The sequence below is a fragment of the Phycodurus eques genome, chromosome 3, assembly GCF_024500275.1.
Source record: "Phycodurus eques isolate BA_2022a chromosome 3, UOR_Pequ_1.1, whole genome shotgun sequence".
In the NCBI taxonomy this organism is placed as follows: domain Eukaryota; kingdom Metazoa; phylum Chordata; class Actinopteri; order Syngnathiformes; family Syngnathidae; genus Phycodurus; species Phycodurus eques.
The window spans coordinates 22,614,917-22,641,606 of NC_084527.1; the positions used below are offsets into that span (position 1 = coordinate 22,614,917).

Below are 26,690 nucleotides of genomic sequence, written 5' to 3' on the forward strand. Positions count from 1 at the left end.
TGTGAAATCAGATAAAAGTTTATTCTTATCATATATATATATATATATATATATATATATATATATATATATATATATATATATATATATATATATATATATATACATATATATAGTGGTTTACGGAAAATATTCAGAGTATTCAGATTTTTCACTCTTTGTTATAGTGCAGCCATTTGTTAAAATAATTTGTTCATTTTTTTCCTCATTAATGTACACACAGCACCCCATCTTGACAGAAAAAAACAGAATTGTTGAAATTTTTGCAGATTAAAAAAGAAAAACTGAAATGTCACACAGCCGTAAGTATTCAGACCTTTGCTGTGACACTCATATATTTAACTCGGGTGCTGTCTATTTCTTCTGATCATCCTTGAGATGGTTCAACACCTTTATTGGAGTCCAGCTGTGTTTGATTATACTGACCGGACTTGATTAGGAAAGCCACAAACCTGTCTTTATAAGCCTTACAGCTCACAGTGCATGTCAGAGCAAATGAGAATCATGAGGTCAAAGGAACTGCCTGAAGAGCTCATAGACAGAATTGTGTCAAGGCACAGATCTGTCCAAGGTTACAAAAAAGGTTTCTGCTCCACTTAAGGTTCCTAAGAGCAGAGTGGCCTCCACAATCCTTAAATGGAAGACGTTCGGGACGACCAGAACCCTTCCTAGAGCTGGCCGTCCGGCCAAACTGAGCAATCGGGGGAGAAGAGCCTTGGTGAGAGAGGTATAGAAGAATCCAAAGATCACTGTGGCTGAGCTCCAGAGATGCAGTCGAGAGATGGGGGAAAGTTCTAGAAAGTCAACCATCACTGCAGCCCTCCACCAGTCGGGCTTTATGGCAGAGTGGCCCGACAGAAGCCTCTGCTCAGTGCAAGACACATGGAAGCCCGCATGAAGTTTGCTGAAAAACACCTGATGGTGAAAAATGAGATTTTCTGGTCTGAAGAAACCAAGATAGAACTTTTTGGCCTTAATTCTAAGCGGTATGTGTGGAGAAAACCAGTCACTTCTCATCACCAGTCCAACACAGTCCCAAACAGTGAATCATGGTGGTGGCAGCATCATGCTGTGGGGGTGTTTTCAGCTGCAGGGACTGGACGACTGGTTGCAATCGAAGGAAAAATGAATCCAGCCAAGTACAGGGATATCCTGGACAAAGAGTGCTCAGGACCTCAGACTGGGCCGAAGGTTCACCTTCTAACAAGACAATGACCCTAAGCACACAGCTAAAATAATGAAGGAGTGGGTTCAGAACAACTCTGTGACTGTTCTTGAATGACCCAACCAGAGCCCTGACTTAAACCTAATTGAGCATCTCTGGAGAGACCGGAAAATGGCTGCCCACCAACGTTCATCATCCAACCTGACAGAACTGGAGAGGATCTGTAAGGAATGGCAGAGGATCCCCAAATCCAGGTGTGAAAAACTTGCATCATTCCCAAAAAGACTCATGGCTGTATTAGCTCAAAAGGGTGCTTCTACTAAATACTGAGCAAAGGGTCTGAATAATGGCTGTGTGATATTTCAATTTGTCCTTTTTAATAAATCAGCAAAAATTTCAACAACGTTTTTTTTCTGTCAACATGGGGTGCTGTGTGTACATTAATGAGGAAAACAATTAACTTAAATGAGTTTAACAAATGGTTGCAATATAACAAAGAGTGGAAAATTTAAGGGGGTCTGAAAACTTTCGGCATCCACTGTAAAAGCAAATTGACTTTTGAACAGTTTCAGCTTGATAATTTTTGAATGTTTTATGGGACATTCACTTATCTAGGTTGTCATATGAACCCCTATTGTCTAAATTGTGCACATTTGTCATTAGCTCAACATGGTATGGTATGGAGGTTTTCCACATACAGTACACATATAATGCAACACATTTTTTATTGTGATTTTACATTGTTTCACGTTTTGCGATCAGTTTACAATGTATATAAAGAAAAAATATGTGGTTAAATTCAAATTAATGATATATGGTTTTAAACTACTTTTTCAGAGTCAATGGCCAATGGTCATGTTCATGCATTCATTCAAGATTAAGTAATCAAACTGCAATCAAATTTCAGTTGTTGTATTAGTTTGTGAAATTTATTTAAATGTTTGCCCTACTATTACATATTCAACAGGGTAACTTGTAAGTGGAACCAGCTACATTTCCAAGGTAATCTTCCCAACAGTGAGGCAACGCGTGTTTAAATTACTGCCATTGTTTACGTTGTACTTTGGCTTTACTATCATCGAGCGCTATCTAGTGGCAAAAAGCCAAATTGTGACCAGTCAGTTGTCAAAAACGTTGCATCTTTTACAAACACATGTATTTAGATTAGCAACAAATTTCTTCGCCTTTTTTAAAATTTTATTTATGATTTTTTATTTTTTATTTTATGCCAGTACATCAAAAATAGAACCGCGTGAGGTCAGAGATTATTGACAACATGGTTAAACATGTTACATACTGGAACATTCTAGAAATTGTTAGTTTAATATAGAATCTTGTATGTTTTAACAAACGCCTCTCTCTTCAGATAATTATTAATAATGATAATAATATTATATGATGTCATGATGCGGGTGAGATCAGGCATTCCCGTCCCCGCGCATGCGCAGTGTGCTTGGTGTTGTCCGCCAAGTCGTCAAGAACCACCTCCGTCGTCGTCGTCCCGCGGGCAACCGCATCAAAACACCGGGACAACACCCGGGACAAGGTGAATGTCTTTCGTCCGCCCTTGGTATCGTCGTCGTCGTCGTCGTCGGGGCGGTTCGTGGCGGTTCGTGGGGGTTCGGCCTCGGCTTGACAGCTCGGTCATACCGAACCGACGACGCCTCCCTCAGCCTCCTCCTCAAACGTCCCCTTCTCCACAATTCAACCTTGTTTTCGTCTCGTTTTATTCAATAACGTTTGTCGTGGAAGGCGTCCGTTTCTGTATAAAAAGACAGCAGAGTTCGGTTCTGTATTGTCGTTCATTTTGTTCATTTGTTCTTTTTTTTCGCATTGACACAAAGGAACGTTTGTGCTTGTTTCGTCAGCAACATATTTTGGTTTTGGTGATTAGACGTAAACATACCGTGTTGGTGGTTTATATTTAATTATAGTGTTCGATTAATGACGTACTATAGGCCTGAGACTCCATTTGATCACATATTGATCCCGATGTGACAGCAAGGTACACGGAAGCAATGAACACAATTTCCGCTGTCATCCGTGAAAATAAAAGCATTGTCCGGCTTCTAACGTATATTAACAGTCATTTACCAACTATTATTGATACAAAATATACTAAAGATATATTTACTATGTAATTATATATAATTTAATCAGCTTCAAATGACATGTGAGCCTTTAGATAATTGTGTTGTTTTTTTTTCTCCCCCATATTTTGAAGCCAGGCCGGACGCACTTCTACGTTCGACAAAAATGAATACGTTCCTTGTGTGACATAAATAGAGGAGTGTGATGTAGGTTAATGCCAGCTGATGTGTGTACCTGGACACCTGTACTGCAGCATTATGTCATACCCTCGTTATGTAAACTAAATTCTGACTTGTGCAACTAGTTGACCAGTGCAACTTGTGGACAAGGCGGGTAGCTAGTTGTCAATTTGACTACTGCAACTATTTGGCAAGTGTGGCCAGTGTGACAAACTGACAAGTGCACCAAGTTGCCAAGAGTGACCTGTGTGACTAGTTGACAAATGTCACTAGTTGAAGAGAGAGCAACCAGTGTGACTAGTTCATGAACGTGACTAGTCTATGAGTGTGTCTAGTTCAGTAATTTCCAACCTTTATGGAGCCGGGGCACATATTTTACAATTGAAAAATCTCACGGCACACCAACAAACAAAAATGTCACAAAAAGTGGATACATTAATTACTGTATGTACTTCGTGGCATCTAATAGAATACCATTTATTTGATCTGTCTGTCACTATGCCTCACTGGCACAAAGGGATGAACAAAGATACATTATTTCTTGTAAATAATTTTTTTGCGCAATTACATAAAATTTTATAATTTCCCATGGCACACCTGAAGAGCGCTCACGGCACACTAATGTGCCCCTGCACACTGGTTGAGAATCACTGGTCTAGTTGACGAGAGAATGACGAGTCCGACTTATTAACGAGTGTCAACAAGAGTGACCACTGACCAGTGTGACTAGTTGATGTGAGTAACTAATTGACAAATGAGACAAATTCGTGTGTCAAGTTAACCAGCGTGACACATGCAACTAGTCGATGGAAGAGTCACCAGTGTGACCGTCTGATGAGTGTGATGAGTTGACAAGAGTGACCGGTCTGACTATTTGACAAAGAGTGACCAGTGTGACTAGTTGACGAGTGTGATTGGTTGACAAGAGTGACCGGTCCAACTAGTTGACGAGGGAGCGAAGAGTGCGACTAGTTGATGAGGGTGACCAGTTGACAAGCACGACCAGTCAGACTGTTTGACCAGTGTGACTAGTTGACAAGAGAGTGAACGGTACGACAAGCTGACAAATGTGATTAGTTGACGACTGGAACCGGTATGACTACTTGACAAGAGGCCGACCAGTGCGACTAGTTGACAAATGAAACTAGATGACAAGATTGATCATTACAATTAGTTGACAAGTGACCAGTCAGACTAATTGGTGAGAGTGACCAGTCTGACTAGTTGACAAGAGTGACTAGTTGAAGAGAGTGACCAGTCCAACTAATTAACTCGTGTGAATACTCAACAAGAGTGACCAGTGTGACTAATCAATGAGCGTAACTAGTTGATGAGAGTGACTATTTGATGCACGCGGCTAGTTGATGAGAGTGATCAGTGCGAATAGTATACGAGAGCGTGAAAAGTGCAGCTAGTCAATTACTGTGATTAGTTGATGGGTGAGAACAGTCTGACTAATTGACAAGTGTCCCTGCTTGACAAGAACAAGAATTGTGACTAGTTAATGCATGTGACTAATTGACCAGTGATACTTGTGTGAATAGTTGTCAAGTCTGACTGTCTGAGACATGCAAATAGTAGATGTGTGACCCATTGCTGGTGAGTGACTAGTAGCTGAGTCTATCTTGTTGATGATGAGTGTGAATTGTGGAATTAGTTGTTGGCAAGTGTGTCTAGTTGACTATCGACAAGTGTGAAGTGTTAGGTAGTGTGACTACTTTTTGACAAGTACAATCAGTTGGTTTACATGTACGACTAGTGTCGAATCACGAGATGTTGACTAGTGAACGTGTGCAACTAGTTGACGTGTGCGACTAGTTGATGTGTCATCTGTGAATCTTTTCAAGTGGTTTGCGTCTATCTTGCAGATAGTGCAAAGATGTTTTTAGTGTCTGCTCGTCTCTTGGAACATGTCTCCTCACGTTGCGTAACTGGCAGCCTGCACTGGCCGGATGTGCATAGTTTTTCTCTGTGTGTGTGTGTTAATATCACACTGAGGCCTTTTGTGTGTCTATGAATAGTTTCCTACAGCTGCAGCGTGTCATCCTGATGGCCCCGTTGTCCACTAGCTGCAATGATGCTAACACAAGATTCTAGCCTATCATAGCTAGCGACGACGGCAGGCAACACTTATGTAACCATCACTAAGATAATCTACTTTAGATACACCATCAGGTTTGGCAACCTTTGGAAGGTGTCTGTTCAGGTCGTTGGGCATCTTTAGACCAGAGAGACGCTCACATTGTTGTGTGTGTGTTGACGTTAGGTGTGACTAGTTGACAAGTGACACGGGTTGACAAGTGACACGGGTTGACAAGAGAGACTGGTTGACCAATACACTAGTTGCCAAGACGAGTTGACAAGAAAGACAAGTTCACAAGGTCGACTGGCTGTCCAGAGAGACTAATTGACGAGAGATGAGTTGATGTATGCGAGTGGTTATCAAGAGAGACTAGTTGATGAGAGTGACTGGGTGACTAGTTGATGAGTCAGGGCTCGAGACTGCGAGCAAAATGGTTGCATATGTGTTATAAAAGTATACAGGCAGATTGACAGAGTGAAACAAAAAAATGAAAACAAAATAAATGTATTTGCTACATATCCACAGTAAGTGCAAAATAGAAACTCAAATTTGCTACTTAAACTATTAGCATGGATCAAATTATCTTGTAGCTTTCATCTTACTAAAGAAGTGACTTCCAGCTTTTCCTTGTCAGGGGGTCGCCACTACAGCGAGCCACTCACATGATTTGCTTGTCTGACGTAACCTAACCATGTTTATCTGGGCTTTAATAAACCCATGTCCCAATTAACTTCACAAACTCATTTTTAACTGCACATTTGCACATGACATTACAAAACAAACAATACATGATATAATGCATACATTGGCAGTGCTTCACACAAAGTCTCACTCTCTTAATGCATATTGATTGGAGGCGTGCCCTGCTGCGCCGATCTTTTTTCTCTCTCAGCTTTGTGCATGTCACGTCATGCGACTCACTATTGTAGTTGTGTCAAAATAAAAGCATGAGTTTCAAAATAAGAGTCTATACATATAAATTAACTAAAACTTGAGTGATGTGCAGAACAGTGCCCGTGGGCTGGATGAGACCCCTAGACGTTTGACACCGCTGCTCTAATTTGTTGAGTAGTGACACTAATTAACACATTGACCTACAGTATTTGACGTCCAACTACTTACGCTTACGACAAGGTAATATATTCGACTAGTTGATGTGGGGCTAGTTGATGCCTATGACACACGTTTTATGTTAATTTTTGGTGCTCACAGTTTGTTAGTTAGCATGAAGTGTAGGGATTTTGATTCCTGACAGTGAAATGGATGTTTTTCTGCAGGTTCTTGTGTGTGTGCCCTGAGAACATAATCAGTCCATTGAAAGCTTCCTTTGCGTGCTTTGTTCTAACACATCGTTTGGCTTCCCCTCATTTAAATGTGGGATATGAACACTAGTCTAAAAAAACACCTCCAGTGTTACAATCCTCAAGATTGATGTAATAAGATTCAGTTTTAATCCGCTGAAGGTTATTAGCAAGGTTTCAGGCTTTCAACATTTTCTTTAAAATATCCTTGAATCCACCCACGTGAGATTATATCTCCACTAAGCAGGTACCACAGAGGAATTATTATTATTACAGAGAGATTATTATTGTATGAGAGGATTATTGGATTGTGAGCGCTTGTCTGGATTGAGCAGTTCCTTTTAAAAGAAACATATTATGTCACAACTGCATGAAGACTGAAACTAATACATTTAATGGGAATTGATTGTATGACGACTGAACGGTGGACGACTGGTTAGCACTTCTGCCTCACAGTTCTGAGGACCGGGGTTAAATCCCGGCCCCGCCTGTGTGGAGTTTGCATGTTCTCCCCGTGCCTGGGTGGGTTTTCTGCGGTTACTCCGGTTTCCTCCCACATCCCAAAAACATGCGTGGTAGGTTAATTGAAGACTGTAAATTGCCCGAAGGTGTGAATGTGAGTGCGAATGGTTGTTTGTTTCTATGTGCCCTGTGATTGGCTGCCGACCAGTTCAGGGTGTACCCTGCCTCTCATCCGGATAGCTGGGATAGACTCCAGCACGCCCGTGACCCTAGTGAGGATAAACGATCAAGAAAATGGATGGATGGATGGATTATTATTGTATAAGAGGATTATTGAATTGTGAGTGCTCGTCTGGATTGAGCGGTTCCTTTTAAAAGAAACATATTTTGTCATAACTGCATGAAGACTGAAACTAATACATTTAATGGGAATTGGTTGTATGATGGTGGACGACTGGTTAACACATCTGCCTCACAGTTCTGAGGACCAGGGTTCAAATCCCGGCCCCGCCTGTGTGGAGTTTGCATGTTCTCCCCGTACCTGGGTGGGTTTTCTGCGGGTACTCCGGTTTTCTCCCACATCCCAAAAACATGCGTGGTAGGTTAATTGAAGACTCTAAATTGCCCATAGGTATGAATGTGAGTGCGAATCGTTGTTTGTTTCCATGTGCCCTGCGATTGGCTGGCGACCGGTTCAGGGTGTACACCGCCTCTCGCCCGGAGATAGCTGGGATAGGCTCCAGCACGCCCGCGACCCAAATGAGGATAAGCGGAACGGAAGATGAATGAATGACTGAATGATTTTATGACTAGTGGATACATGTGAATAGTTGACATGTGCGACTAGTTGAAAATTGAAGGTGAGGAAAAAAAATGAAAAATTGAATCTAAAAATACTAACATGGGCGGCACGGTGGACGACTGGTTAGAGCGTCGGCCTCACAGTTTTGAGGAGTGGGGTTCAATCCCCGACCCCGCCTGTGTGGAGTTTGCATGTTCTCCCCGTGCCTGCGTGGGTTTTCTCCGGGCACTCCGGTTTCCTCCCACATCCCCAAAACATGCATTAATTGGACACTCTAAATTGCCCGTAGGTGTGAATGTGAGTGCGAATGATTGTTTGTTTGTATGTGCCCTGCAATTGGCTGGCAACCAGTTCAGGGTGTACCCCGCCTCCTGCCCGATGATAGCTGGGATAGGCTCCAGCAGGCCCGCGACCCTTGTGAGGAGAAGCGGCTCAGAAAATGGATGGATGGATGAATACTCACATGTTTTCTTGTGTCCATTTTTGTGTCTACAGATGTCTCACTCTGTCTATGACTTTGTGTACCACTCTGACCACACCCTCGACTTCCCTGGCCTCTCCTTCCAAGTCCCTGGTGCCGCCCCTGAGCTGCACCCGACCTGCCACTGTTGAACCCGAGCGTCAACACTTTGGGCACTCACCTTAGTTCCAACCGTGTACCTTCTCAGCCATGGACGGCCCACCCAAGCTGTCCGGCGAGACCCTGATTGTGCACCATATCCCCTTGATGCACTGCCAGGTGTCGGGGCGGCGGCAGAGGGGCTGCGGTGTCGGAGCTGGCTCCTTGAAGAGGACCAACCCATTTAGCCCCCTGGAGAACTTGGGTCTGAGTCGCACCACTTCCCTCCCTGAGAGGGACATCCTCCAGAGGGAAGCGTTGCTCTATAGCAGCCTGATCCAGACTTCCACCCACAACGTAGGACCAGAGAGGCAGGATGGCGGTGGTGGCAGCATAGCCAGCAACGACTCCTCGTTCACTTCCAGCATCTCCGACGAGCAACTGGTGGCAGCCCACACTTTACCCCGTATCAAGACCAGGAGCCACCATCCGCTACGCCGGAACCCCTTCCTGATCAAGACCGATGATGAGGAGGAGGACGACGATGATGACGGCAACCTGAGCGGCTACCACGAGGACTCCTCCTTCCACCTACATGGCCACACCACCACGGTGTCCTTCCACTTGCATGACCTGGGCTTCGCCCCTGAGGCACGCAATCGGAACAGCGCGACCAGGGACTTGGACCCACCGGAGCTGGGCCGCCGGCACGGCAGCAGTGGCTCCAACATGTCGGTGGACTGTGGCGAGCACGAGTGGGAGGACGATGAGGACGGAGATCATCCCATGCCATGCACCCGGAGCAGCAAGACGGGCTCCTACTCCTCTGGGTTATCCGCGCAGCACTGCTCCTGCTGCACCCTAGCGCAGAACCTCTCCCTGGACTTCCCCCAGGACTTCCCCAACACCTTCCCTAAAGGTGCTCAGGGCTACAGCAGCGATTCATCATGCAACAGCTCAGACGGCGTGCTGGTCAATTTCAGCACCATTTACAGCAAGATGAACAACAGTGTCCCTGAGAAGCAAGGCAACCTGAACAGCCCAGCCGAGCACCCCCCGACGGTTGACCAGCGGGACCCGACGGGGGGGGCGTTTTATTTGGACCTCCTCACCTCGCCCTCAGAGCCTGCGCTAGCCTTCCCACTCGGCCGAGAGCCTCCAGTTTCCGCCTTCTCTGCCAACTCCTGCTCGGCAGAGCACCAGGCTGCCCTCGAGCTGGACGCTAACTGCAACTCCTACTGTCCGCCGTCTTGCGTGTCTGCGGGCGGGGCAATGTCCTGCCTTCAGAGTGAGGCCCGCCTGGTGGTGGCCACCCAGAATTACTACAAGTTGGTCACCTGTGACCTGTCTTCCCAGTCGTCACCCAGCCCGGCCGGATCGTCGGTCCACAGCAGCTCTGAGGAGCATAGCAGGGGCAGCCCCGCCAGCCCCACGCAGCCCAGTGAGTACTTCCTGTTCCGGCAGCGAGCCAACCAGGAAGTGGAAGATGAGGGAGAGGATGAAGAGTCAACAAGGGTCAGTTTTACTTGTACAGTTGAACAAGTTACTTTATTTTCTTTTACGTTGAATTTGAATTTCCTTTCTGATTGAGATTTTTGATGTACATTTTTATTTGGATTTTGTTTCAGACTTTGCTTTTCAATTTTGATTCAGATTTTTATTGAACTAAAGAAGAGAACATTTTCTATATTTTTTATTTGATTAAAAAAATATCTCTAGATTTCTTTATTAATTTTCTTTTATTTAAAAATTTGATTCAGATTTTGTTTTATTTTGATTTTAGATTTTCGATTTTTATTCAGATTTTATTTTTATAAATCTCTTATTAAATCAAATAAATTTTTGCCAGTTTTGATTCGATTTTGTTGATTTTTTTATTAAATTTTTACTTTATATTTTGATTCAGATTTTATTAGATTTTTTTATTTGAAGTTTCTATTTTGATTGTGATTCAGATTTGTAATCAGACTTTAAAAATTTTTTTTTAGGGGATTTTGGATTTTGATTCAGATGTTCCATTTTTAAGTTTAGATTTTTTTCATTAATTCATTCATCTACTGTTCCGCTTATCCTAACTAAGGTAGCGGGCGTGCTGGAGCCTATCCCAGCAATCTTCAGGCGAGAGGCGGGGGTTCACCTTGAACCGGTCGCCAGCCAATCGCAGGGCACGTAGAAACAAACAACCATTCGCACTCACATTCACACCTACGGCAATTTAGAGTCGTCAATTAACTTACCGTGCATGGTTTTGGGATGTGGGAGGAAACCTGCGTGCTCGGAGAAAATCCACGCAGGCACGGGGAGAATATGCAAACTCTACACAGACGGGGCCGGGGATTGAACCCCGGTGCTCAGAACTGTGAGGCAGACGCTCTAACGAGTCGTCCACCGTTCCTCCTCATGGGGGCACAATGTTTGCTAAATATAGTTCAGAAAGCTACCCTTAAGGGTCATTTTGGCCATCTAGTTCTGCACTAAAAGGCCATCCATCCATCCATCCATTTTCTGTACCACTTATCCTCATCAGGGTCGCGGGGATGCTGGAGCCTATCCCAGCTATCTTCGGGCGAGAGGTAGGGTACACCCTGAACTGGTCGCCACCTAATCGCAGGGCACATATAAACAAACAACCTTTCTCACTCACATTCACACCTGTGGGCAATTTAGAGTATTCAATTAACCTACCATGCATGTTTTTGGGATGTGGGATGAAACCGGAGTACCCGGAGAAAACCCACGGAGGCACGGGGAGAACATGCAAACTCCACATAGGCGGGCCGGATTTGAACCCCGGTCCCCAGAACTGTGAGGCAGGTGTGCTAACCAGTTGTTCACCGTGCCACCAGTTTAGATTTTAGATTTTTTATTTTTTATTTGATAGGCACATGAAGTAATTCAATATTAAAAATACATCATAGCTTCCAAAAATGCCCTCCCCTGCAGTTGCATCCCATCTTGGAGCATTACGTTTAGCTAATATTAGCTCGCCAGGCTATGTAATGTATGTACAGTGTTCCCTACAGTGCATTTTTTTTCACATTCATAGAGCGCATAATTCGGATTGCGTATTGTGACCAGCGCTTTACCTCCCGTGTTTGCCGTTGTCAACATACTTGGTCGCTGTTGTCAGCATTTATTCATTCGCATGACCCAATGTTTACCAAAACTTTATGATTTGACAGAACGGCGGCTTGTTTACATACAAACATTAGTGCTAGTACTAGCTTGCTCAGCTACATTGTTGCCTGCTTGCGAGTCGTATTGTATTAAAAGTACGTGAGCATATCTCAAGCTCTTCTTGAATGGACAGCCCACTCCCAAACGGCAGTGACAATACCATGCTTTCCTAGTTTTGTTCTTTTTTCATTCTTCTCGAACTCCCCGATTTACAGAGTGGTCTCCGACGACGAGTGTATCCTGTATCTGGGTTGGAGCGCTCAAAGTTGGGCTTCGTTGCTGCACACACCCGTGCCAAGTCGTCTCATGCTACCGATGCTATCGATCTCCTGCTGGTAACACTGAGTCTCGTGCGCATCGAATGCAGAGTTTCCTTAACAGCACAGGAAAATCCACTGTATCTAACAGTGACTTTGCTCACATACCCTCGTGAGCTGCAGACTTTTGAGGTTACGTCCCAGTGGGTAACGCTAATGTGTGCTAACTTGTCCGCAGTTTGAAGCAATTTCATTCTTCCGGCTCCCACACAGTCGCTTGCACACAACTTGTCGGAAGACAGGCAGTCATTGGCTGACTGTCGGCTTTTTGGGTACTGGCCTTTAAAACACTGTATGAATTGAGCGCTGTTGTGTGTGTGTGTTTTTTAACTACCGATTTGTATATTATATTGATATATATATATATATATATATATATATATATATATATTTATATATACCAATTTATATTATATGATTTTTGTGGGCTGCAGGCTGATTGGAGAACAGCAAATGGTCATGAATGCCTTTCGTGTTCTTCCAGCATCATCTGGCTGCTAAAGATGATGAGGATGAGGACGAGAACGCGGTCGGTGACCCAGACGCCCCTCCTGTGCTCCTCCAGGGCCAAGTGTATGTCAATATGTCTCCCCCACTGGTCAACCAGGGCGCCCCGGGGGCCGCTGCCGGCCGGCCGCGTTCCCGCAGCTACGACCGCAACCTGGACAAATCGCCGGGGCCCCGCCTCGGCTCGCTGGAGCGCATGCTCAGCTGCCCCGTGCGCCTCAGTGAGGGGGCCGGCGCCCTGGCCGCGCCGCCCCCGCCTCGGGTCACCTCCTTCGCAGAGATCGCTCGCAGCAAGCGGCGGCACGGCGGGTCACCGTCCCTCAAGGCGGACCCCTACTCTTCCACTGAGTTTTCACCCATCCGCGAGCGTAACGCTGCCTCGAAAGCGCCCACTGCAGCCTGTTGCGGCCAAGATGCAGCCAGGGAGAGCGACGCAGAAGGTTTGTCTGCCACACGTCCCTTCCTTTCTCTATTCGTTTTTTTTTTCTTTCTTTTCCTCCCTTTCTTCTGTCATTCCCTCCTGCCTCCTTTTTTTTCCCTTTCTTGTTTAATTACTTTCTTCATCCTTTATTCCTGCCTCCCATCCTTCCTTTCTTCATTCCTTTCCCCCTTCTTTCCTCCCTGACAGTCTTCCTTTTACCTTTTGTGCTTTTCTGCCTGGCTTTCTTTCTTTTCCTTCCTTCTATGTATTCTTACCTTTATCCCTCTTTTTCTTTCTTTCTTTCTTTCTTTCTTTCTTTCTTCCTTTCTTTCTTTCTGTCTTCCATCATTCCTGCCTCCCACCATTTCTTTCCTCACTTTTTTCCCCCTAATTCCTTCTTTCCATCCATCTGTCCTTGCCTTTTTCCCTTTATTCCTTCCTTCCCTCTTCCCTGACGTTCTTCCTTGTCTTCTTTAATTTCTTCCTTCCCTTTTTCCTGACTTTCTTTCTTGACTCTGCATACTGCAATCAGATAATCAGTCATGTCGATGAAATCTTTGAGCGCCTCCACGATGGTATCTTGGCATTGGCAGGGATTGGAGTAAAGTAATCAATAATAATCAGCCCGCAAAAAGAGGGGAAAAAAGTGGAAGTCTCGGGTTTGCTAATCTGGTTTTTCACCGTTACTGCCAAGTTTCGTCTGGGAAGTCTTGCTGTCTCTCGTGGCCCTTCCTTTTCTGCTTCCTCCCTCCTTTATTCATTTCTCCGTTCCATCCATCCTCCTTTCATCTTCTCTCTTCTACCGTTCCACTACATCTCAATGTCGCCTCCTGTGGCAGCCCCCACCACTGCACCCATCCCAAGTGATATCAGCAGCTCGGCCTTTAGACTGACAAACAGCTTGCGCAATGCTGTGAGGTGTCTCTCTCTTTCTCTCTCTCGCTCTCTCTTTTTCTCTCTCTCTCTCACACACACACAAAAACACGCACGCACTGGTGTGTGTAACACTGAATTGAAAGGAAAGCTAAACATTGACAGGTGCAGAAATTCTTCTGATAGTCCTTCAGGTGTGTGTCTGTGTGTGTGTGTGTGTGTGTGTGTCTCTCAGCAGTTTCACCACGTCGAACCTTCATGTAGTGGAGTAAGGTAATGTAGCTAAGCTAATGAATATGTCTTGTGTTAGCTCCTGGCAAGTGTCTTGGCTTGCTTTTTTGGCGACCTATTTCTAATGAAAACCATCTGAGTTTATATGAAAAACAGCTTTGACTTGCTTTTTCATTTGGTGGTACCTAGTTTTGAAGCACGACATTGTCCGTTTACGCTCAACTTTCTTCCTCACCGCTTGTCTGCCTCACATGCCCACTTGCTCCAATCGTAATACAGATTGATTCAACAATATTTCCCCTTTGTTTTGTGGTTTCAAAACACAACAGTATTTGATTTTCATCAAATTTCTTCTTCACCACTTCCCTGTCTCCCGTGCACACACTCGTTCCACTCGCAAAGATGATTTTCTGAGTCAACACTTTATTTTTCCAACGCAAGAAATGATGTGCAAGAAAATAATCTACTGACACTCAACTCGCTCAACTCCCAAATGTAGTTTGGCCAGCTGGAATTTATTTCCTTTGTATCTCTTATTAAAATAAAATACAACATTTTGGTTCATGCTAACCTTCCTTCTTCACCAATTGCCGGCCTCCTACACCTACTCGCTCCACTTGCAAAGGTTGATTGGCAAGGTGGAATTTTATTTCCTTTGTATTAGTTGTTTAAAAAACAATGATCAGTAAACGCTAAACTTTCTTCATCACCGCTTGTCTGCCTCACGTGCACCCACTTACTCCACTCGCAAAGCTGATTTTCTTACGGCATGTGCCCACTTGCTCCACTCGTAATACTGATTGATTCAACAACTTTTCCCCTTTGTTTTGTGGTTTCAAAACACGACAGTATTTGGTTTTCGTCAAATTTCTTCACCACTTCAGTCTCTCGTGCTCCCACTTGTTCCACTCGCAAAGCAAATTTTCTGAGTCAACACTTTTTTCTTTTCCCAAAGCAAGAAATGATATGTTTAGACTCCACTTGCTCAACTTGCAAAGGTTGATTGTGTAGGTGAAATTTTATTTCCTTTGTATTAGTTGTTTAAAAAAACATTATCAGTTAATGCTAAACTTTCTTCTTCACCGCCTGTCTGCCTCGTACACACCCACTTGCCCAACTCGAAAAAATGGATTGGCTATCCATCCATCCATCCATTTTCTGAGCCGCTTCTCCTCACTAGGGTCGCGGGCGTGCTGGAGCCTATCCCAGCCATCATCGGGCAGGAGGCGGGGTACACCCTGAACTGGTTGCCAGCCAATCGCAGATGGATTGGCTAGGTAGAATGTTTTTTTTGTTTTTTGTGGTCATTACTGGTTTATGCTAAAATTTCTTCTGCACCGCTTGCCTTCCTCGAACACACCGAAAAAGTTGATTGACGAGGATCAATTTTTTTTCCCTTTGTTTCAAAAAACAAAATTGTTTATGCTCAACTTTCTTCCTCACCACCTGTCTGTGACTCGAGCACCCTCACTTGCTCCCCTTGCAAACTTTCACTTTAATGTTAAAAAATGTCACACGGCATTATTAATTTACACTGAACTTTCTTCCTTGGGCTTATAACCACTTGCCTCCCTCACACACACCCACTCGCTCTACTAGGAAAAAAAACTTTCCTTTCGTTGTTTTTTGTTTGTTTGTTCGTTTTAAACAAGTCTATTGTCTTACCCCCTTAACCAATCCTGCCTTCTCTTCTTTATCCAGGTGGCCCCTCCAGCTGGTCTGACATTCATCCAGCCGTGGTGCGCTACAGCAAAGACCAGCGGCCCACCACCCTCCCCATCCAGCCCTTCAGCTTCCACCACCAGCTGGCCTCCAAGCCCCCCCAGCCCAAGCCTCTGCTCCCCCTGCTGACTGGCTACGTGTCCGGCATGCAGGCACGCTCCAACTCCAACCCCGGCAATGAGGAAGAGGAGAGCGAGGACGCTGCTGGAAACGAGCACCATCAGGGCGGTGTAAACAGGGCGGCGGCTCCCCCTGGGTCTGTACGCCCATCACCCCTGGGGAGTTACTCCCCGGTGCACCTTCAAGAGGAGGCCGCCAGCTCCAGGACCTGCTCCACATGCACCCCGAGCCCCCCTCCGCCTGCGCATAACAACCTCTCCTGCTGCCCTCAGAGCACCGCCCACACAGGGCCACTACCGCCCCACACACCTCCCCCCGCCAGCCTGGGTGTGAAGAGGGGGGATGATGCCGCCCACCCTGCCCCCTGTGCACCGGGACACTCTTAGCTCACTGGGGTGTGTCAAGGCTGGGAGCCTCGTGGAGGGAAGCAAAGCGGCCCGGATGCAGAATGGTAACTTTTATCTTCTTTCACATCACTCTAATTCACTGTATTACCTCCACCAAGGCAAGATTCAGTGTGATCGTCTGGTCTTCTCACCAGACTCTTAAACCTAACCCTGCTTCCCAACCCTTACAGTTTCTCTAATTCCTAGATCAAACTCTTAACCCTAATCCAAACTCTTAAACCCAAGTGCATCTCCTAACCCTAAGACTTTAATTGTATCCAACCCCTAAAACTAACCGCCAAACCTAACCCTTAAACCTAAATCCTAAACATAACCGCGAAACCTAACCACTAATCCAAACCCACCTCAAAACTGAACCTGAAACCAAAAAACTGAACTCCATACCCAAACTAACCTGTACTCTAACCCCTAATTCTAAACCATACCCTTAACCACTAATCCTATCCATAGCCCATATCTCTAACCCCATAAATTTCCAATTTTTAAACCTAATCCTATCTCTAACCACTAAACCTAATTCCTAAAGTCTGCCACACATCGAGCGATGCGGCCAAACCCGTCTGAACTTTTGCGGTGTGTGCGGGCTTGGGCAACTATTTTCATGAGTGGCCGATCACTCAGCCACTGTTGTTGCGGCGATTCAAAATGTGATTTGCCGTTGCACAATGTAGCAACTCGCAGATTGCAGGCAATGAAAATGCACATAAGCTTTCATCCATCCATTTTCCTTCACTTATCCGGAGTTGAGTCACTGGTGCAGAAGCCTTAGCAGGGAAGCCCAGACTTCCCTCTCGATACATCGATATAATGAATGAATCGTTACACCACTGTTATGTATGTGTGGATGAAATAAACTTTGTAATCTCTGTTGCCAAAATGAAAGTGATAAAGTACAATATACTGTTCATATACTGTATGTGCAGCCTTGAAAACCTATACAGGAAGTCCTCTAGTTACGACGTACTCGACCTACGACGTTTCGACTTTACGACGCCCGTGCCTCGGCCGCCATTTTGTCCCTAGCACCATAGTGTTTCTGCTTAGCTAGTGCGTAGTGCTTGTCTGTGTTTGTGCGCCGGGAGCATCTTTGCCTTTTTCACCCTCCTTTTTTCACACTCTCAGCAGTAATGGTAAGTACAGCATCTTATTTTTTTATTTTAACGTATTTTAGTTTCTTTATACGAAGTGTTAACCTTTCCTGCTACGGTGACCTGACCGTGGTCAGGAGACGCAGGGGAGACGCCCTTCTCCAGTGCCGAGGTTGTCCTCCTCGGGGTTAACTCCTTTCTCTCGTTGCACAGCTGAGCTGGGTGGCGGCAACAATAAAGGCACGAAGCACCGATTTGCAGCTTTAATGGCTTTATTAGCTCCTCTGCACATTCAACGGCAACGGGTCCTCCGCTAATCGCTACTCTTTCCCGGTCGCCGTCACTACACTTGCCACTGTACACACTCGCACCTGCGTGCACCTCTTCCTCCTTCACAGTCCCGTCTCACTCACATCGACGCACACGCCCACACACACTGAGCTTGCTGGCACAATCACATGGGACAATACCCGTAATAGAAGTATTTCGATGTAAATTTCGACTTTAACGGTGAAATCCGACTTACGCGGAAATTCGGGTTACGTCGCCAGCGTAGGAACGGAACTCGTTTGTAAATCGAGGACTTCCTTTACAGGTTCGCCGTCCAAGATCAAACTGCTCAATGTGCAGGTGTGAGTTGCCAACTGTCATTTTACTTTCTTTTTTTTTTTTTTTTTTTTTTGTGATGGTCTGGTCTAATCGGGTTTGACCGCATTGTGCAGTGGGTCTAACCCACACCCTGAAACATAACCCTAACTCCTAACCACAACTCAAAATCTTACACCTAACCGTATCATACTACCGAACCGATACTTAACTGACCATTGGACTTGGAACTTTTCCGTTGTTTTCGTCAGTTTTCTTTTAATCTAAGTCCATCGTTTGATGATCACATCCTTCCTGATTCATACTCTTCTTCTTCCTCCTCCTCCTCCCATCACTTTTTTTGTCTCGAACACCCCGACAGCATACCACCTTTCTCCTCAGGCCCTGAAGTGGCGGGAATACCGACGTCAGAACCCTCTTGGTGGGGAGAGAGTAGCTAGCTCTGCTTCGTCGGATTCTCAGTGTCCTCCCCGAAAAAACGTCTTCGATTTCCCTTCGGCTCCCCCCAGCCAACCGACAGGACGCCATCATGGTGCGGGGAGGCATATGTGACTGTCTAATACCTGTTTTTGTCTGTGTAATTGTGCATAGATTTTTGGGCAAAATGTGGCACTTTTATTGACAAATAGCAAATAGCAGCATTTCTTTGCCAAAATGCAACAACAGCTAACCACCAGGACGCCATCATGCTGCGGTCAGGATCATGTGGCCAACTACTTCCTGCTGATTGTATGTAATTGTGAGTGTTTTTTTGTATTTTTGTGTGATCAGTCAGGCAAATGCAGCAGAGTTACGGCAACTTCTTACCGGATTACTTTTCTTTGACTGAGAGGCCGCCAGAGGAGTTCTGCCTCTCTCCTGATGCTTCCACAGCTTCATCCTTGTCCTCTTCCTCCGGCTCACAGTCCCACATCTGCGTCGACATGACGCACAAAAGAGGTGAGGTATAACATGGGATTGACGGGCTTTTTGTGAGCTAATGTAATCGTTTAATGGCAAAATGTCACGTACGTATGTGCTTGTTTCAGCAACAAAATGCATAATAGTGGGGGTATATAGACTTTTGTTGTTTCTGTGCTTAAACACTAGATTTTTGCAAACAAATTTTGCACTTTTATGGCCAAATAGTCTTTATGGGTCAAAGTATAGCATTTTGTGTGCCTAAATTCTACCTTTTGGACTCAAATATTTGATTTAGTGCACTAATACAACAGTATTGTGATCACATCTAACAGTTTTGGGAGGAAGACAACTTTTTGTGCCCAACCTTTTGATTTTTGTCAACACATTTGGCACTTTTGTGGCCAAATATATAGTTTTTGTTCAACTAGATAGACAAACAGGCACTTATTCATCCCGTGAGGGAAATTAGAGCAGCAATCTTCATCATTACACCAACAAAAAGAAAGGAGCAACCAACAAGTAAAAAGAGAGAAAGACAATACAGGGTCTGACATTAACGGTGGCCGGGGCCACTATGACGCTGTCTCGGGCCACCACCTACGTATAGATGCTGGCCCTTCGGGCCAGTAAAAATTTCTAAGTCGCCAAAAATTTGCACCTGCCATAACTGCATTTTCAGTGTCAGTAGGAAATTCTTTTATCAACAAAACATCCCATCCAAGACAGGATGTTGTGATGACGCAAGGAGAAACTGAGACTTGCACCGCCTGGCTTGATAAACGGACACAAATTTGGGTTAGCCTCAAGACGATAGCTAACGCCGCTAGCCTCATACGTTCAACATTCATATGAGCGGCAACAGGGCCACGGAATGGCGGTGAGGAACAATAGCGACACAAAGTGATGCTTCATCACCACATTTTTATGTTCAATAATGTGCAGACAACAACTGTATGCTAACGAGGACTTTATTCATCAAAAAAGTAAGGCAGCGCTCACTGACCAACACCATGACGCTTTACGGCACTGTCGCAACACTTGTTGGACTTGTGGCACAATATGGCATACGGCAGGCGTTTGTGAATCTCTATGGTGTAAATAACCGAAAATATCTTCACATCACAAAAATGGTCAAAGGCGGTAAATAGTTTTGGAATTGCTCCCTTTATATACAAAAATATTTTCTATTGTGAATTATTTGTCTATGCACTTGTATTTATTTCAATGATAGCCCCTTGGGATGCATCCTCTCATTTTTAAGAGGGTCCTTTCAGCACATAGATAATCACCAATTTACAAAATAATTAATTAAGGTAAATCAAAATCCTAACTCATCAATCTAAAAGGCAACACAGAAACACCCATCAGTCACATTTTCCAATACTATTGCTCACTTGAAAAGTGGGTGGCTTCAAACAAAAGGTGCTGTGTCCCGAGTTGTTGAACACATTGCGATGTAAATACCATGAAATAAAAGCTAGCATTCTGAACTATTGTCTCATATTCATATTATGAGCTGCAAACCAAATGCCTTCAGTTTACAACAAAAACAAAGAAATTGACCTTGCCGTTCCAATACTTTTGCTGGGAACTGTATGTCATTTTCTGTGACAGAAAATAGCATTTTCTTCTCATCTTGTCTTTTTCAGGATTGGTGAAGGCTGTCAACACAGCAGTCGATCTAATCGTGGCTCACTTTGGCACTAATCGAGACCCTGATGTTAAAGTAAGTCCATCACGTCCTCCATCCATGTTGACCATCAATCTGTCGACGCTGACACAAGTTTTGTTTTCGGCGACACCAGGCTAAACTCGGCAACAGCTGGGTGAGTCCCAACGTGGGTCACCTGATCCTGAAGTACTTATGTCCAGCGCTGTACGAGGTTTTGCAGGACGGACTCAAGGCCTATGTGCTGGACCTGATCATCGGACAGCGCCGCTGTCAGCCCTGGAGCCTGGTGGAAGCCTCCACGCAGCTCGGTAAGCTTTTCACCAGCAATCAACTTATTCACTGTTATGGACGTTTCTATTCGTCAACTAGACTCCAGTAATCTAACTGTTTACTGCCACCAACATATGTATTTGTCAAGTGCGTTTTTCGACGGGTGGGCGTGAAAGAGGGTCTCACCCAACCTGTCTGTGAAATTCAGGTTTGCAAACCACTGTAGTGACTAACAGGGGCCTGCAGATGGCAGCGTTGCATCACTTTGGACTTGAGATCAGCACAGCTTTTGAATAGAAGACAAAGATTAGTTAGTGAATCTAGTCTTGTCACATCATTCATGAGGGAGAGAAATGCTAACACGTTCAGGCACCTGACACTCAAACAGAATACCTATATGAAAGATATAAACAGTGTATGCTGCTACTGCTCGTTACAAAAGAACAGAAAAAGCTAGAAAAGGTTTTTTTTCCGGTGAAAGAAGAGAGTCAGGGGCAGAGTTCAGTGCTTACTGTCACAGAACACAACATTCTGAACTGAGCATTGCAGAAAATAATGAGAACCACCACCTTGCACAATAGAAATAAACACAATGACTATAGAACTAATCCCCATTCGAAGACGTACAAAGCACGCTCAGGCAAAAGAACATTAACAATGTAGACGTGTCACACAATTACTGTAAGGTGGTAGTTCCTTGACAGTTATTCATGCTAACTGCCAACTTGCAAAATAGAAAGGAACATGGTGTGGTGTGTTTGTGTCCCTCAGGCCCATCTACACGTGTCCTCCACAACCTGCTGTCGAAGGTGAGCCAGTTCTCAGAGCTGACGAGCCACAGCATGAGACTCAATGCCTTCATCTTTGGCCTCCTCAAGTAAGTCCTCCTCCTCTTTTTGTTTGTTGACTGACATTTGGAGCCTGTTGTTTATCTCCTGATTACTCTTTTCCAGCCTCAAGTCTTTGGAGTTCTGGTTCAGTCATCTCTTGACACATGAAGGTAAGACCTGCTTACAAACAGCCACAATCTTCTGTTTTTACATATTTTTGTTCAAGTGGAGACTAAGTGCAGCTATGAAAAAGACCGCTGCATCAAAGTGGAGACTGTGGAGTAGTAGTTACAGCCAAAAACATTTGAGGAAACACGGAAAATAAACATATGCTAACGTTAGCGCATACTTCCCAGTCTCCACTTTGCTTCAGCAGTCCATTTTGTGGCTACTCTTCGTCTCCTCTTCAATAAAATGTGTGATATTTTAAGGGGTATTTTCCTGAAATTGTTGGTCATATTGAATGCGTCCATCAACGAAAACGAGGGTTTGCATATTTAATCCAAGAAGAGACGAAGGGAAACCACAAATTGGACTGCTGCATCAAAGTGGAGACTGTGGAGTAGTAGTTGAGGATACATGACAATAAAAATAAATGCATATTCTAACGTTAGCTGATGAGTTGTCTTAGCTTTGAATGTGACTGTGTTATACTCTGCAGTCTCCACTTTGCTGCAGGCTAGGTGCGATTTTAGGGACATATTTCCTAAAAATGTTGGTCACATTGAAAGCATCTGTCAGAGTGAGACAAGCTAACAAACAACAACAATGTAGGAGAACGTGGATCTCCTGTTTTCACATAGTTTATCTGAGAGAAGACTGAGGGCAGCCACAAAATGGACCGCTGTGCCTTAGCTTTGGATGCGACTATATTTTACTCCACAATCTCCACGTTGCTGCAAACTTTAGAGGCGTGTTTTACCCAAAACATTGGTCACATCCCTAAACTGATCATTTTCAAAAATACAGTTTTTCTTTGTGGTGATAGGTTTTCCGCTTTAAAATAGTATAGCCCAAAAATTGATAAAGCTTTGTCGCATTGAACGCATCAGTCGTTATGAGACCTGCTACAGTGCCCTGTTTTGACAGTTTATCCAAAAGGAGATTGAGGGCAGCAAGAAAACAGACCGCTGCAGCAAAGTGGAGCCTGTGGAGAAAGACAGCAATAAGATTTTGGTCATGTTGAAAGCACCTGTCATCCAACATATGCTAAATAACTGTATGGAGGACAATGAGGGTCTCCTGTTTTTAACTGAGAGGAGACTGAGGGCAGCCACGAAATTGATCACTGCAGCAAAAATGGAGATGTTGGGGGTCGTAGTTGAGTCGAGTAAGAAAATAGTTTTGGAATGTGACTGTGTTATACTCCGCAGTTGCCAATTTGCTGCAGTAGCCCTACTAGTGGTTTACTCATATGGTATCATTGTCATTTTAGACATCATAGCCGCCCACTACAATGCGTGGGGCCTGGTCCCACTGGCTCAGGGTGCATGTCAGCAGCTGTTCAGCGAACTCCTCCTTTTGCTGCAACCCCTCTCACTCCTCCCATTCGATCTGGACCTCTTGTTCGAACCCCGGCTCCTGGCGACGGGGCGCGAGCAGCAGAGACGCCGCAAGGAGCTGCTATGTTCAGCGAGACAGTCCACCACCCGCTCCACCCTGGAGCTGATGAGGGGTTGGGGCGCTGCCGTCGGGGACATGGTAGCCGGGAAGGAGAGGGTGCCTCTGGGGTGGGAGGGGACGTGGCCCAGGACAGAAGTTTTCAGAAGGGAGAGTATCCCTGTGGGAGGTGGTCACGGGTCCAAGGAAAGAGGGACAGGTGGCCAGAGGATGAAAGGAGTGGGTCAAGGAATTGAGGAAAAAGACGTAGGGAAGGACTCCCTGGGGAAGGACCCCACAAGGACGGACGAGGGGCGGCAGCGTCAGGACCGTCAGGCTGGGTGGTGGTACCAGCTCATGCAGTCATCCCAAGTCTACATTGACCAATCCACAGAGGGTTCTAAGTTTGTCAAGGCAGACAAGCGCAGGACGTCGGCTGAGCGTCGCCCCTGCCGACTGCCGCTTGCCAGAGAGGGTGTGGTGGACGGCGCCGAGTCTGGATCTGAGGGGCGGCCCTCGTGGATGGGAAGTCCGCCCGAGTCGGTCCTCAATCAGGAGGCGACGGTGGGCGGCAATCCGGTGATCAAAGACCGGCCGGAGAGTGCTGTCCAGAGGCAAGGGCTGCGCTGGGGGCGGCTCTTCGGATCCAGTGTTGGGTCTCCGACCAAGATAGACAGGAGTGAACTGAGGGCGAAAGCTCAGAAGAGCAGGTACGTCCAAAAAGAAATACAAATATGCCAGCTAAACTCATTTCCATGATGTTTAAACCTTGGCAGAGATCTTTCATGTTAACAAACAGCATGTTTGTTGTACTTTTCAGGCAGCCGTCGGGCTGGCTCGGCCTGGACTCGTCGGTTTTGGGCCTGATGGCTCAGACAATCGGAGCTGGAGGCATGAAAAAGGTAGAGCCTGTGACCGTCAACCCTCGTACTGTGGCAGCTTCACCCAATGAGACCCGACCCAACGAGACCAAATTCTCAACATGGTATGAATATCTTTGAAATACCTTTCTCGCTATCTTGCCGCGAAAACATATGAGATGTTGGAGTATAACCTTAGCCTTTCACATGGGAGATTTCTGCATTCAGATCCCGTATTGGATGTTAAACTTCATACCCTTCTTGGTTTTACGAATCCCCTTCCTCGCAGTTGCCATTTTGCCCTTGGAACTGGCAAATTTGTGACTTCACCCCCCCCCCCCCCCCCCCCCCAATTCCGTGTCAGTACCTCTCTCACTGAGACCCAACGCACCTAGACCAAACTCTCGACATGGTTAGAAGTTTATCACAGCTGCTTTTGCACTGCTTTGCCGTTAAATTGAAACCAAATTGTTGACATGGTATGAAGATAATCAAACCCCATTTTTTATGAAAGTTGTCATTTGAGATATAACGTTTCCGCCTTTACTTTTCGTACAGAACCTAGCAAAGACGGGATGTTCTCGCAGTCGGAGCCTGCGTTTAGTGTTACCCTGTCCCGGCACTTTGTAATCCCTTCACACTCAGCCCCTGTTGCACCTATGTTACTGTCTCAGAAGCCAGGAAAATTGCGGGTCAACTGTCTGCACCTATGCAGTGTGAAAGTGGGTTGAATTTGTTTTCATCCTCCCTGTTTTCCTTCCTCAGCGAAGTGCGAGCGCTGTGCCACCACATCGCCACGGAGGCAGGACAGCTCAGCTTCAACAAGGGTGACGTCCTGCGTGTGCTGAGCAAAGCTGATGCAGAATGGCTGCTCTGCTCTACGGGCGCCTCTCAAGGCCTGGTGCCCATCGTCTACGTCTCGCTCTGCAGCATGGAGGAGAGCCAGGATTGCGGCGGCGGTGAAGGTGGTTCAGACAGGGGCTGCAGTGGCAATGGTGACATCGTCCAGGGTGGCGGCTGCAGTGGCAGTGGCGGCTCTAATGGAGGTGGTGGTGCCTGCGGAGCTGGTAAGTACGGTGCCGGCTGTGATTGTGGTGGTGGTTCTGGTCAGTGTTGATATCAAATATCCCTCCACAGGAAACAGGAAGTGATCACCACCCTATTCCAGACAAAGCCTCCATTGAGACACGTGAGCATGCAAATATAACCAAAACCTAAAGAGACTCCCACACCAACTGGACCTGTCATGGTGCCGCTATTATTATTATTGTAACTATTAATACACCAGGTTGGACTTGCTGTCAATCACTTCCGTGTGTGTTGGTGTGAGGGGCCAGCATGTGATGTTACAGACTGAAGCTGCTGTACTCCGTCTCGCCACTAAAGAACGCAGCAGTGTTATAGCAGGGATGGTCGTCCAATAGATTGAGCGGTTGTCGATTAATCGTGTCTCGAATCAATGGAGTCAAATTGAAATTAATTGTAATGGCTCCATCAAGGAAACATAGTAGAATGTCCATCCCTACTTGGTATAACAATACAACATACTTCCTGTAACTTCACTGGAGTCAGCCCACGTAGCTTAGCATGCTTCACAAAAAACATTGTTGCGCTAGCTACCTGCGGCGGCGTGGGGTGCTAATTGCTAGTATCAGATATTTACCTGGCAATTCTTCAAGAATTGTTTGAATGTGTTTTTAGCACTTCAGAAGTTAGCATCCAAGCATATTAACATTAGTGCTTTAGCGACAAGGCAGAACCGCTAATGTCGAAATGCCACCAAAGTCATGGGAATTTTTTTAGGTTGGAGAGGAAAATCCCGGAAGTTACGTGAAGTTCAAAAATTGTTAGCAACATTAGCTAACCTGTTTTATGTACACGTTTAACAGTTTAGAACATTAACAAATTAGATGTTTACTCCACATTTTTAAAATGCATTTCTTATTTTTACGCTTGTGAAATGCTAACACATAACTCCAAAATATTGCACAGTTGAAAGTTTGACCCAGGGACAGTTTGTTTCACTTAAATTGACGTTGGCGTTTCCACTGTCTTCTCCTGACTGGTCAACCGGTTGTCACGGTAACAGCTCGAGCTAATTATTAGTGAGCTAGCTTCCATAAAAAAGGGACTTTTGCACTGTTTGGACACTTTATTGACAACGTTAGCCTATTTGCTTGCCTTCCTTGTACAGTTGAAACTATTAAATAATGCCAACGTGGATTCAAGTGTAAATATGTCATTATTCAGGAAGTGGTAGAAGGCAACACTTGTTGGTGATTGGTGACTTTGTCGTGGCCCCACCTCCTGTCTGTAAATACCTTCTTCTTCTTACATGTATGTACGATGCTAACCGGCTAATGTGGCTAACTAAAGTGCTCTTGTGACCATGCGACCATGTGACTCCCGTGTGGGTTTTTGTTGTTTTTTCATGGTATTTCAGTG

General features: G+C 45.3%; 1 protein-coding gene across 1 annotated transcript; it reads left to right on the top strand.

Annotated features, from left to right (window-relative positions):
• The first annotated feature begins 2,621 nt into the window (after positions 1–2,621).
• On the top strand, positions 2,622–26,640 carry LOC133400260 (AP-4 complex accessory subunit RUSC2-like). Its single transcript, XM_061672723.1, is given in 16 exon segments — positions 2,622–2,711; positions 8,579–10,157; positions 12,035–12,154; positions 12,621–13,083; positions 15,870–16,348; positions 16,350–16,461; positions 18,473–18,643; positions 18,883–19,050; positions 20,664–20,740; positions 20,820–20,994; positions 21,728–21,833; positions 21,910–21,956; positions 23,222–24,095; positions 24,206–24,370; positions 25,011–25,312; positions 25,383–26,640. Coding segments are annotated over 15 exon segments (4,677 nt in total). The 5' UTR covers positions 2,622–2,711; positions 8,579–8,753; the 3' UTR covers positions 25,397–26,640.
• The last annotated feature ends 50 nt before the right edge of the window (positions 26,641–26,690 follow it).